The sequence below is a fragment of the Orcinus orca genome, chromosome X (genome assembly GCF_937001465.1).
Source record: "Orcinus orca chromosome X, mOrcOrc1.1, whole genome shotgun sequence".
NCBI classification, from domain to species: Eukaryota; Metazoa; Chordata; class Mammalia; order Artiodactyla; family Delphinidae; genus Orcinus; species Orcinus orca.
The window spans coordinates 117782614-117796281 of NC_064580.1; the positions used below are offsets into that span (position 1 = coordinate 117782614).

Sequence of the window (13668 nt, forward strand, 5' to 3'; positions counted from 1 at the left end):
CCCCACAAGGAGCAAGGGAAGACAAGTAGCAGAATCACATCAAACAGGACCAGTAGGTTCAGATCTGCTGCTTGGTGTCCCTGCTCGCTCCAGCTCCTCTCCATCTTGCCTACCTTTGCATAAATCGTGCTTTGTTACAAAGCAATTTTAGTTTTCTAACTCAGTTTCCAACCAAGTGACATCTTACTTTACAAAATGACTCCAAGAGTTATCGAAAAAGAGAAAATTAAACTCCTTCTGCCGCAGTGAATCAAACTGATCTTATAATGAAACATAGGCACTGTCCTATACTTTGTTTTGGGACCAGTAGTAGATTGCTATGAAAAAGTACTAAGCTAATTTTTATCCCTAAAAGGATTGGAAAAAGAGATACAACTGAATTTCACAAATACAAACTGAAAATACAAGCCAAGAAATAACACGTGGGGTATGACTACTATATATTTGTACAGAGTATATACTATATACATATATATCTCACTGCTTCAGAAAATGTGAAGTTATCTTAAAATAGTTTAACAGTATTCACTCCAAATTGAGTATGAAAATAAGCATATGGTTAGTTATGTTCCTGTTTCCAAATGACTATCATAGTGTTTTGGGGCATGTTTTCTATAAAATCTCTGCTGCCCCTTTCAGGTAAATGGAAACTTGAGGAAATAAATTCATTGTACACATATTTTTGAGGCCTAGAATGGGAATAAGTATACTATAACCATCAAAGCAAGTTTTACAACATGTAAAATGATTAGAATGAAATATCATTTTTCAAATGAGACATTTTATACTCAATTTACATAGGAAAAAAGAGAAGGGACACAAATAATTATAAATGCCATGGGTTTCAGTGGGCTGTTCCATTAGGTTGAACCATGTCAAACTGCCAATATTCCACCATTTTTTACCTACAACAGCAATTTTAACCTGATACCTTACACTCCGGTCTTCAACTTGCTGTTTAACTGTGGACACGTCAGGTACAGATCTTTCGACAGCAATAAAAACGAGGTGATGGTGAATGTTGCACCACAACCTTACAGCAAGAATCAATAACTAAACGTTGATCCCCATCACTTGGAGTACTACAGAAATGTCTAAAATTAAGCTCAACTTCATCAATCACCCCAAATAACCTTTTCTTTCCTCCTAAAATGCCACCGAGCAGTTTTACCTCAGTGGGTTCAAGAGGACACTAAGCCATTGTGCTCGAGATTCAAGATAAAAGGTAACTTTGATAGCACTCTATATACAGCAATTGTATTTTAGTCGGGTTTCTTTTTCCTTTTAGATTTGATGAAGGATTTCTTTTTCATATGCAAAGAATAGACTCACACCCTTCGGCATAAGTAGACGAATCCGGTATTGATGCCGATCAGTGAAGGACGAGTTGCACAGACATAAGGTGAGTAACACGGGGGTAAAGACAAAGAGACAAAAGGAAACCCCCCACCTACACAGCCATGCTTAATGTGGCAGAGACTTCAAATGAGTGCTTTACACCCTCAGCCTGGCAACCTTTCACAGGTAAGCATGATGTTTGGAAGACAACAGTAAATGAAACAATCACTGCGATACGGTCACTAGAGCTTATTGTTTCCACTCTAGAGACCTTTGCAGAAGGAAAGAAACATTACACACAAGTCACTCTTTTAGGAACAAAGCATACAAAATGGAGAGTTATAATTTTAGAGCGTCACCTACCATGAGAGTTTTGAATGCTAGGATGGCTTTCAGAATATCCTGGTGATCGGGATGCGTGTCCTATTAAAGGAATACATTTTAAAACAATATTAAAGGAGAACAGAGCAGTGATTGCAGGGCTTAGGGGTGGGAGGAGGGTGTGGCTGCAAAGGGATCCAAAGAAGACATTTTGAGGGATGATGGAATTGTTCTGTATCAAGACAGTAGTGGTGGTAACTCGAATCTATACACATGTTAAAAGTCATAGACCTGTACCCCAAAAGAAAAAAGTCAGTTTTACCGTATGCTAACTTGAAGATTAAAAAATAAAACAGCATTTGAGCATTTGGAATCTCAGCACCTCTAATGATTAGGTGATGAAGAAATTAAGATGGCTGGGAACACATTATATATTTGGTAACAACATACTAGGTACAGTTATCGAGGCAAGAGTTCCCATTTGCCTTTTTGCTGTTATACCGTGGATAATTAATAATAATTATGTGGGGGGGCATCATTAGGTCATGTTGTTAGTAAATGACAAGAGGTAGGGAATTGTAGAAACAGAGTGGTGGTTAGAGAGAACTCAATCCAATCTCATTTCCTACACCGCCTCCATCTTCTTTCAGCAGACTCAACATGGCAGATGGGAAAAAATTCCAGGTCTCATACCATGTGCTCCTTCTTAAGCAAGCTGATTATATTTGGTCTGCAATTCCACGGTACTCACAACCCTGAAAAGTGGACAGGTTCAAAATGGCTTTGAGGGATCCACATCTGCATAACTGTTTATGAAGGGAAAGTAGGGCTCCTTGCGGGAGATGTCCAGCTAACCTCTGGAATTCAGCAGCAGTAAAAGGAAGACAAAATCTGCTGTTTGATCAGCTTTGGGTGATAAAATACAGAGCTGAGTAGACTAAGGCTCTGACCCAAGCCAAGAGCAGCACTGCTTCTGAAAAGAAAGGTTGTACTCCTTTATAAATGTATCCTTCTGCAAATCGGCTGATCGTTGAGAAGTTCAAGTTCTACTCTGCCATGAGCCAGCAGCCATACTCAGTGATCAGAAAGCTGGATAAAGTGTCTCACCAGATGGTGAACCTGTTCTCAGGATACGTATTATCTGATGGTGGGAAATGAAAGGCAGCCAAAGGCAGGTGACCACCAGCACCAGTGGAGGAGGAGAGGAAACGGGCTCTGAGACAAAAAGGGCCAGGACAGAGGATGCAAGCAGTGGGAGCACCTGGGATTTTATTTCCTCAAATGAAGTGTCTGTTTGCACTTCAGCACTGAGCAGTTCCAGAAACTGGGGCCACGCGTTTCTGGATTTTTGTGATAAAACAAGGAGGGGCAAACCACAAACGGTTCGGTGAACAGGTTTAGCTTTTGGAAAGCCATCCAGAGGTCAACACCTTCCTGCAACCTTTCTCTTTAAAGATAATCAAACCCTTTCAAACCTCAAAACCTTTCCCCAGACACAGGAAGAACAAGTAGGGTAAACGCAGCTTCCCCCCTCGGGCCCTCCTCACCCATCCCCATCCCCCATGCTCCATCACACAAGAGCGGCTCGAGAAGCTACCCCTGCTGACGGGCTTCTAATAAAGAGGATTTGGGCTCTTGAGGCAACAATATTCAATCCTCAGGCCTCAGTGCAAATCTGAATATTTAGAAAAGGTGATAGCTATGCTACAGCTGTTGCAAGTAAACTGTGCATTTTTAAACAAAAAATGTGAGGGGGCTTTGATGGAGATGTATGGCTGCGTAAACAGAGAAACTGAGACTGGACCCATTTATTCATCTTTAAAGAAACACCAGAATCTTCCATTGTAATCCAGAGTCATGAAGCTGAATGACCACAGTGCTCTAGGGATAAACATTCCTGTCTATAATGAAAAATGTTCTGTACGTTTTCTGATGCTGTTCTGCTTTGTTTAGCTCCCACAAGAAAGCTGGTTCATATATCAGAGCAACAGAAGGTTTCTTGGTGGAAGATTTCTCTGTAGAACCACCATCTACAGATGAGAGGGCAGAAGTAAACCTAAGTCAACCAGTGAGCAGAGACTTGAGGAAGCAACAGGACCGGGGCTGGGAGAAGAGAGGGGAGGGAGAATGATCACGAATATTTAATAGTAAAGTATGGGTATCTTTCAGTTATTAGATGAATAAGTCCTGGGGATCTAATGTACAGCATGGTGACTATAGTCGATAATACTGTATTGTATACTTCAAAGTTGTTTAAAAAAAAGAAAAGAAAAGAAAAGATCTTGAAAGTTCTCACTAAAAAAAAAAGGTAGGTATGTGAGGTGATGGATGTGTTAATTAACGTGATTGTGGTCATGGTTTTACAATGTATGTATATTAAATCATCACATTGTACACCTTTAAAAAATCACGTTTACAACCTAAATATATACAATTTTTATTGGCCAATCATACCTCAATAAAGCTGGAAAAAATAAGTAAAAATAAGTAAAAAAAAATCTTCAGAGGGGGAAAAAAAAAAAGAATGTCCCATTCTTATTTTGCTGCATAAAGAGGAAAACTAAAAGCCCGGGAAGAGGGAAGACTGGATCAAGTAAATTTTGAAACCCAGGTTTTTTCTGAACTCCTCAGTAAGGCTAGTTTGGAGGCGGTACTGGCTGCTTCCTCCAGAGCAGAGGCTCATCCTTTGTACAGGAGCTTAAAATAGCTCGCCTTCCCTTACCTCCATATGCCGTTCCAACTCTTGCAAGAGAGTAACATACTTTTCCAGTCGCATGAAAGGTTTGCTGAGACTTGTTGTTAAAATGAGGATACCTGGGCTAGATGCACCTTGATTTTCCATAAATCGTTCCAGATCATCACTGGCAAAAGAATGAATATAGTTTTGTTACTGCTTAATATTCCATGTAAAGAGTTACCAACTGAACATGATTTTCCTGTATTTCACAGCATAGAAAACCAAATAAATTTTGGATCACCAGCACAAATGCTGTCCGACGCACTTCAACTCAATTCAATCAGCATGGCGCACAGCACTGGGCTACAGCGGTGAACCAGGCACTTATGATCCCTGGCTTTATTTTCTCATCCAACAATTATTTATTGAGCACCTACTAAGTGACAGGCTCTGTTCTCTGTTGGGAATACAGCCGTGAAGAAAACCAAAACCCCTGCCCTTAAGAAGCCTGCACCCAGAGGCATGGGGCATACAATCTATCATACGACCTCAACGTCAGGTTTGAAAAAATCTTTTCTTAGTCACTGCAAACATTCTAGTTATTGGCTGATGAGATGCCAAGGGGAGTAACTCACCAAGAGCTCCCTATCACTGGGACACCCACTTGTAATGAGCGAGAATCAAGTCCTAAATCCAGATAGCAGCATGTTTGCATGTCTAATCACTTAGCCTAGGATCTGAAAACAGTGCAGCAGCCTACCCAAATAACTCGGCTTTAAAAAAAAAGAAAAGACTGTAGGGAATTCCCTGGTGGGCCAGTGGTTGGGACTCTGCACTCTCACTGCCGTGGGCCCGGGTTCAATCCCTGGTAGGGGAACTAAGATCTCACAAGCCGCGAGGTGTGGCCAAAAAAAAAAAAAAAAAAAAAAAAGACTGTATTAATATCTTAGGAACCATGTTGTGCAAATGTCTAAGTCTAAGCCTGGGTTTTCTCTGCCCTTCAGCACCCTCTGGACTGTCTCCTTTCCACCAATAGGATACTGAGTCCTGGGGCTGCAAGATCATTTTAGTTTATATCTCTGCAACATAGAATTAAAGAAGGAAACCTGCCTTATCTCTTGACCCCTCTCCCTCCCTGCTCACCCACGCATATCTAATCCGTCACAAACCTTCTTGTGCCTGTTTATTCCTTTCCATTCCCACTGCCACTGACTCAGCTCAGGCCTTCATCTCTCCGGTCTAGTTCACTGCAATAGTCCAATGGACCCCCCAGCTTCCAGGATTTCCGGCTTGTGAAGCACCCTGCAAACCACCACTTAACTCCTGTTGCTTTCCTACTCAGGAACCTCCAATTGCCTGCAAGATCAAGTCTTAACTTTTTGGATTCCCACTGGCCCCACCAATCTTCTCATCCCTCTCCAAGAGGAACCCTCTACTACCAAATGATCTACTTATTCTCCTAGAACACATCTTCGACAGCGGTTCCCAACTGTGGCATGTTGCAAAAAGTTGTGTTGTGTTCAAAGAAACTTGCTATCAGTGAAAACCTACTAGGGGGTTTGGGGGTGTGGTGGGTTGCAGGTTACCCCTATTATAGATACTCTCCCTCTTCTTGGCTTTTGCAAGCAGGAGAGAAAAAGACATCGTTTCAGCTGTTACACAGCAACCTTGAGTCACGCAGAATCACAGGGATGTCACGGAAGATAGATCTCATCTGAGTGGTCACATCTAACCATCAAGCCTACCTGTTTTATCAGTTTTTGCAGTCTTGCTCCAGAAGCAGCCAAGGGGAGGGAAGTGCCCTGGACTTGAAATCATAAAACAGATTCAGTGACCCTGATCAGTTACCAACCTCAGCTGACTCATTTGTAAAGCAGAGATAAAACCTACTTCCTGCTAAAATTGTGAACCTTAAATATTGGGGTTTATAAGGCTAAAATCTTTCATGCTAAGATATCTGCATACATTTGTTCTTGTTTAATATTCACAACAACATTCCAACACAGGTGTTATCTTCATTTTACAGACGAGAAACATGAGACTCAGAAAGGGTGAGTGAAAGCAAGTAAATAGCTACATTAAGGTTCATACCCAGGTCTGCTGGAAATCACTACTGTCTGATGCTCGATGTGGAACACAGCAGTGGCATGGACCATCTCTGAGGTCTAAACCATGAAAAAAAGGAGGGTGGGAGCTGAGCTGACTTGAATAATGCAGGGAGAACTTCTAGAAGAAATAGTGTTTTGGACCTAGAGATTATCATACTAAGTGAAGTAAGTCAGACAGAGAAAGACAAATATCATATGATATCACTTATATGTGGAATCTGAAATATGATAGAAATGAACTTATTTACAAAACAGAAACAGACTCACAGACATAGAAAACAAACTTATGGTTACCAAAGGGGAAAGGGGGTGGGGAAGGGATAAATTAAGAGTTTGGGATTAACAGATACACACTACTATATATAAAATAGATAAACAACAAGGTCCTACTGTATAGCACAGGGAACTATATTCAATATCCTGTAATAAATCATAATGGAAAAGAATATGAAAAAGAATATATATATGTATAACTGAATTACTTTGCTGTATACCTGAAACTAACACATTGTAAATCAAGTAGATTTCAATAAAAATTTTTAAAAAAGAAATAGTGCTTAATGCAAGCGACTAGGGAAACACAGGTTAACCTGCCTGTGGGTCAGATTTGGCTTAGACTAAAAAATGATCATCACATATAAAATATAATTAGGAAAATAACTCGAAGTTGGAGAGAGCATTTGGGTATGTAATTTTGAGAAAATCACTTTCCTAATTTCTTTTCAATTTGGTAAACAAGTCTTATTTTTTCCTTTCCATGAGTAAATAACTACCTGCATCCTCAACGTTCTACTCTAATTGATACAAGGGTTACAATTAAAAGCAAATGCTAACGTGTACTTTATTACTTTCCATGCAGCATTCTAACTTCTACTTTCCATGCAGCATTCTAACTTCTAGGCTTGTTAAATATTACAAAAGAATTTAAAAATTTTTTTCAATATAACGTGAGATCACTATCTCAGAATAAAACACTGGCTATTAGGGAAAAAGTAACATTAGACTAGTGCAACAAAAGAACAAAACTGCCTTATAAAGCCACTGCCCATTATGATAAATAGATCCTCAAAGACACATTTTACTTAGCCAAATAAATTTAATGCACAAATTAATATCATACACAAATATAACATGCAAATATATGTCAGTATACCAAAACACAATCTGTCTTTCAAATGCAGCTTTTATGTTTTATACAGCCTGCTTGAAGTGCTTTTCAAGTTTAACAGGTTCTGTATATGTGATGTGATACCACAGAAGCAGTTTTCAATGTATGAATGTTGTTTGAAACTCAACATACCCTTAGAGAATGCATGGTGGATGGGGCTCTGGTATATTCTAGGTTGGGCTGGAAAACTGAAGAAAAGTGTCATACATTATAATAACACTACAGGGCTTAACCATCTCATATAACAGTGTTTCTGTAGAATCTTTGCATAGATTTCCACTTTGAACGATGGTAACTCTAACTAGAGCAGCTAGAAAAGGACCAGATTTTCCCCTCTTTTCGCCTCACTCTCTCGCTACCAGCCTTTCATGGGACTCACCGTGGTCTGGAATGGGGAGGTGAGGCACGAGGAACTGGGAGGCTGGGCGTGGCCAGTGGAAAATCCCCGGGATGCCGCTCACACTGGGTTGGGTGGATCTCACTTAGCCCTTTTTTCACTGATCCAGTCCCAGAGACTAGGCTGCCTGCTTCCTCCCCACCACTTTTTGTTTGTGGTCAGTCTCACTTGCTCCCTTCCCTGGTTCCTCAAAGACAGAACAGAATCTAGCCTCAGAATTTTTCCTATGTGCTTCGTCCCGGAAGCAAGTACACGGCTCTGAGTTTTTCTCAAAGTCTTCATTGCTGACAACAGTGGTAAACAGAGAGTGAATAAAACTAACAAGAGGAAAAGAACACGTGGTGTTTGTGGTAGTCGCCGCAATAGAGCCGGAAGTGAGGTCCAGATCTGCCTCGGTGCTAACTCTCTCCTCCTCTCCCCGCTCTGTCTTTTCACGCCGCCGGGTTCCTCTCCCTTGTGAAAAGGATGGATGCCACAACGAAGCACGGGAGAGAAGTGGGTATTTTTGTAAGGGTGAAGTTTCTCCCAGGAAGAAATAAGAGCCACAATAGCAAGCCAGAAGGGGAGAGAGAGGGGAAGTCCCAAAAGACCTCACCCAGGGCCGAGCAAAAGACTGGGGCAGTCATTCAAATATATGTAAATATGGGGAACAAACATATCAAGATTGGGGTCTGCTTATATCTCCAAATTCAGATAATGCATCACTGCACTTTTCACAAGGCACCAACACACAGTCATACAATTTTCAGGCTGCGTCTGGTCTCACTGTCAATCGTCACAAGCATTTCTAGTATGATACTGCTACCTGCCGGCCGAAATGAAGAAGTTCACCTAACTGGCTTGCTCTGACTCAGAGATTTTCCCGCCTCTAAGCGTCTACAGCTTTAGCAGAAATCCACCAATGTTCCTATTTCAGCTGAAACCTTCATATAAAACAGGATTTTAATCTGAATTTTCTGAGAATTTCACTCAAGTATGCTTTGCCTCTAGTATGTCAGCATAAATTACGACAAGATGCCTAGAAAATAGCTGAGATTATATTAGAAGCACCTCTGAGGATAACCCCAAGTATTTTAATTTAATTTTCATTCCTTACATGTAAATAAACCACTAAGGTAAAAATTCAGTTCTATGGGACTCCAGTGAGTCTTCCATCATTTCAAGGGATATTATAAAATTCTCCAAAAAAATCACTAATCATATATAAAATAGATAAACAACAAGGACCTACTGTATAGCACAGGGAACTATATTCAGTATCTTGTAATAACTTATAATGGAAAAGAATCTGAAAAAGAATATATATATATATATACATAGATATATGTACACTGAATCACTTTGCTGTACACCTGAAACATTGTAAATAACTATACTTCAATTTAAAAAAATCACTAACCAAAATCAAGCAAACAGGGTATAATAATTTCCCCCCAAAGTTGAGAATCTTTCAATTAACTGTGCAACAAACTTTAAATCATAATGTTTGAAGGAATCTCTACTGTTATTTATACTTTAAACTCCTAACATGGGTGAATGCAGAGTCAGTAGTATTTTAGTACATAGAATTACAACAGAAAATTCTCTAAACACTACAAGTCTGCCATCTGAGGTACACCCTTTCTTTCTGGTATTTATCCAGAATTGCTGTTCTCAGATCAGAAGAAAAAGAATACATGCTCATATAAATGGCAAGCTAACATGATGGGATCTCTTTTCATTGGCATTAAGAAATTTACCCTTATCCACACAGGATGTTTACGTAGCCATCACAGGAAAAATGCCTCTGAACCATATTTTTCTTTATTGAAGATAAGTAGTGAAGTATGAAAACATTCCTGGAAATAATAAAAACCAATTCAGGACTGAGGTTCCCTCAGGGGAGGGAGGGAGGAGCAGGAAATATTGGAAAGTATACACAGGACTCCAATTGCAGCTACAATTTGATTCTTAAGCTGAATGGTGGGTACGTGGGTGTACTTTATTTTATCTCTGTTCTTTGTATGCTTGAAATATTGCATAATTTTTTTTCTAAAAAACAACGAGAAGCTGGTAGAAGACGAATAAAGCAGACATGGGAGGTGGCAGCAAGTACCTTGTGCTATATGCCGGGTACTTGGTATACATTATTTCATTGAATCCTCACACCAGCCCTGCAAGGTAGGTGATTTTATCCTCATTTTACAAGTGAGGAAGCTAAGGCTTAAAGATTAAGTGAATCCCCCTGGGTAACACAGCTTCTAAGTGGCAGAACTGTAAACTGAGACAATACAAAAGTGGGAAAAAGTTTTTAGGCTGACATCAAGGAGAGGCATGAAGGGGACGGTGGCATGAGATGCTATGTGGACCCATCCCCCGGGGAAACAAGCAGAGCTACTGGAACCTATAAAAACAACCATTTAAAGTCTCTAGCAAGTGTTCCAATGACATCTGGTAAATGAAGAAAACATTTATTCAAGAAAATATTCTAAAACTCAGTAAGAACAGGGAGAGCTTGGTATTTGAGCCATGACCTGCTCTCTCCCTCTCTCCCTCCTCCCTCCTCCTGGCTCAGTTTGCCAGAAGCCACTCCAGGCAAGTGTGGACAAGAGAGGGCTCCCTCTGCCCTCAACTCCCAACCCAAGGACACAATATCTCACTAGCGTATCTCAACTGCTTCAGCTCTGAGTTGAAGATGCTGAATGCCTAGTGAGTGTGGCTGAGAGGTTGGACGGAGAGGGAGGACGCAGGCTGAAAATACTGGCACCAAATTACCCTCACCCCAGCTCGCTTGCAGGGTAGAGGTTCTGTGCTGGGAAAGGTAAACAGAGAAGAACAGAGGCTACTGCCCTGCCCAGCACCCAGAGCAGTGGCTCAAAGATTTTGCCCAGGGGAGAGGCAGGCAGACTATAGGAACAGTGAGCTTTCCTCAAAGGAATTGGTTCTAGTTGAAAAACAGTGTGGGGAAATTCAAGCCTAAGGTCTCTTGCAAAAGCAATGAAGATTTTGGTGGTAAGCAAATGAGAGAAGGCTGGTCCTCTTAATTAAGAACAACAAGCTACACAAGAGGCCAGCTAGGTCAGTAGAGAGAACCAGCAAATTTCAAAGACTGGTCTCAAAAAACTACCCCTAGAATAAAGAGCCCAGAAATAAACCCACAGGCCTACGGTCAATTAATCATTGACAAAGGAGGCAAGAATATACAATGGAGAAAAGACAGTCTCTTCTATAAGTGGTGTTGGTTAAGCTGGACAGCCGCACGTAAATCAATGAAGTCAGAACACTCCCTCACACCCTACAGAAAAATAAACTCAAAATGGCTTAAAGACTTAAATGTAAGACAGGACATCATAAAACTCCTAGAAGAGAACATAGGCAAAACATTCTCTGACATAAATTGTACTAATGTTTCCTGAGGTCAGTCTCCCAAGGCAATAGAAATAAAAGCAAAAATAAACAAATGGGACCTAATCAAACTTTAACCTTTTGCACAGCAAAGGAAACCATCAACAAAATGAAAAGACAACCTACAGACTGGGAGAAAATATTTGCAAACAATGTGACTGACAAGGGCTTAATTTCCAAAATATACAAACAGCTCATACAACTCAATATCAAAAAAACAAACAACCCAATCCAAAAATGGCCAGAAGACCTAAGTAGACACTTCTCCGAAGAAGACATACAGATGGCCAACAGGCACATGGAAAGATGCTCAACATCACTAATTATTAGAGAAATGCAAATCAAAACTACAATGAGGTATCACTTCACACAAACAGTAAATAAGAATGTTAATATAACAAATGCTATAAATATATCCTCACTCTCCTTTCTTCTCTCAGTTTCATTAATAGAAAATTATATTAATAATAACGATGGCGGGCTTCCCTGGTGGTGCAGTGGTTGTGAATCAGCCTGCCAATGCAGGGGACATGGGTTTGAGCCCTGGTCCAGGAGGATCCCACGTGCCACGGAGCAACTAAGCCCGTGCGCCACAACTACTGAGTCCGCACTCTAGAGCCCGTGAGCCACAACTACTGAACCCGCGAGCCACAACTACTGAAGCCCGCGCGCCTAGAGCCTGTGCTCCGCAGCAAGAGAAACCACCTCAATGAGAAGCCTGCGCACCACAACAGAGTAGCCCCTGCTCTCAGCAACTAGAGAAAACCCACGTGCAGCAGCAAAGACCCAATGCAGCCAAAAATTAAATAAATGAATAAATAAATAAATTTAAAATAATAATAATAATAATGATGGCAATGTATTATTGGGTTCATAACATATAGACATAACGTGTATAACAACAGTAGCACAAAAAGGAAAGTGGAAATAGAGGTATACTAGGAGTAACATTTTTATATCTCACTAGAATTAAGTTACTGCAAACATGAAGCAGATTCAGACAAGATATATATATGGAAAGCCTCAAAGCAAACACTAAAAACATAATTCATGGGGGTGGGAGCAGGGATTGACTGGAATGGGCATAAGGGATCTTCTGTGACAGAAATGTTCTTAAGTTGGATTGTGGTGATGGTTGCACAACCCTATACATTTATTAAATGTAAGTTAAACAAATTGCTTAAAAAGTAAAATAAAATAAAATAATTCAAAAACCCATAAAAGGACATTGGGTTTCAGCTCTGACATCCAAAGAGCTTAGAAATTATTATTACCATCCTCGCAACAAGAAAAACACTGAACAAACTGAAAATCAATTACTTTTCTTAGATCCACTGAGAATTGAGATCACAGGGAAAACCACCACCCCCAAATCTAGAAAGACAGGCAAACACAAAGAATTAGAACTGAGATCAACTTCCCTGAGGAGAAGCCACTGGAGCCAGTAACTGGTAGGACCACTCAAATGGAAACTGTGATGAACTGCAAGAGTCTGAGCGCGGACTAGCTTGACAATTAAAAACTCCCAGGGGGCTTCCCTGGTGGCGCAGCGGTTGAGAGTCTGCCTGCTGATGCAGGGGACACGGGTTCGTGCCCCCATCCGGGAAGATCCCACATGCCGCGGAGTGGCTGGGTCCGTGAACCATGGCCGCTGAGCCTGTGCGTCCGGAGCCTGTGCTCCGCAACGGGAGAGGCCACAACAGTGAGAGGTCCGCGTACCGGAAAAAAAAAAAAAAAAAAGCATCTGCCTGCCAATGCAGGGGACATGGGTTCAATCCCTGGTCCCGGAAGATCCCACATGCCGCAGAGCAACTAAGCCTGTGTGCCGCAACTACTGAGCCCACATGCCACAACTACTGATGCCTGCGTGCCTAGAGCCCGTGCTCTGCAACAAGAGAAGCCACCACAATGAGAAGCCCACGTACCACAATGAAGAGTAGCCTCCGCTTGCCACAACTAGAGAAAGCAATGAAGACCCAACGCAGCCAAAAATTAATTAATTTAAAAACAAAAAAACAAAAAAACCTCCCAACAAAGAAAAGCCCAGGACCAGATGGTTTCACTGGTGAATTCTATAAAACATTTAAAAATGAATTAACACTAGGGACTTCCCTGGTGGTCCAGTGGTTAAAACTCCACGCTTACACCACAGGGGGTGTGGGTTTGATCCCTGGTCAGGGAACTAAGATCCCACGTGCCCCATGGCACGGCCAAAAAATAAATAAATAAAATTTTTTTAAAAAAATGAATTAACACCAATCCTCCTCAAACTCTT

General features: G+C 41.0%; 1 protein-coding gene across 8 annotated transcripts in view; it reads right to left on the reverse strand.

Moving 5' to 3' along the window:
- ARHGEF6 (Rac/Cdc42 guanine nucleotide exchange factor 6) overlaps positions 1-13668 on the reverse strand; it is a 123814-nt gene that overhangs the window by 24046 nt on the left and 86100 nt on the right. For all 8 annotated transcript variants that reach the window (XM_033403656.2, XM_033403655.2, XM_033403657.2 and 5 more), the window contains 2 exons: positions 4382-4520; positions 1702-1761 (listed from right to left, as the gene is read on the reverse strand). In XM_033403656.2, coding sequence (XP_033259547.1) covers positions 1702-1761; positions 4382-4520 — 199 coding nt within the window. The remainder of the gene's footprint in view (positions 1-1701; positions 1762-4381; positions 4521-13668) is intronic.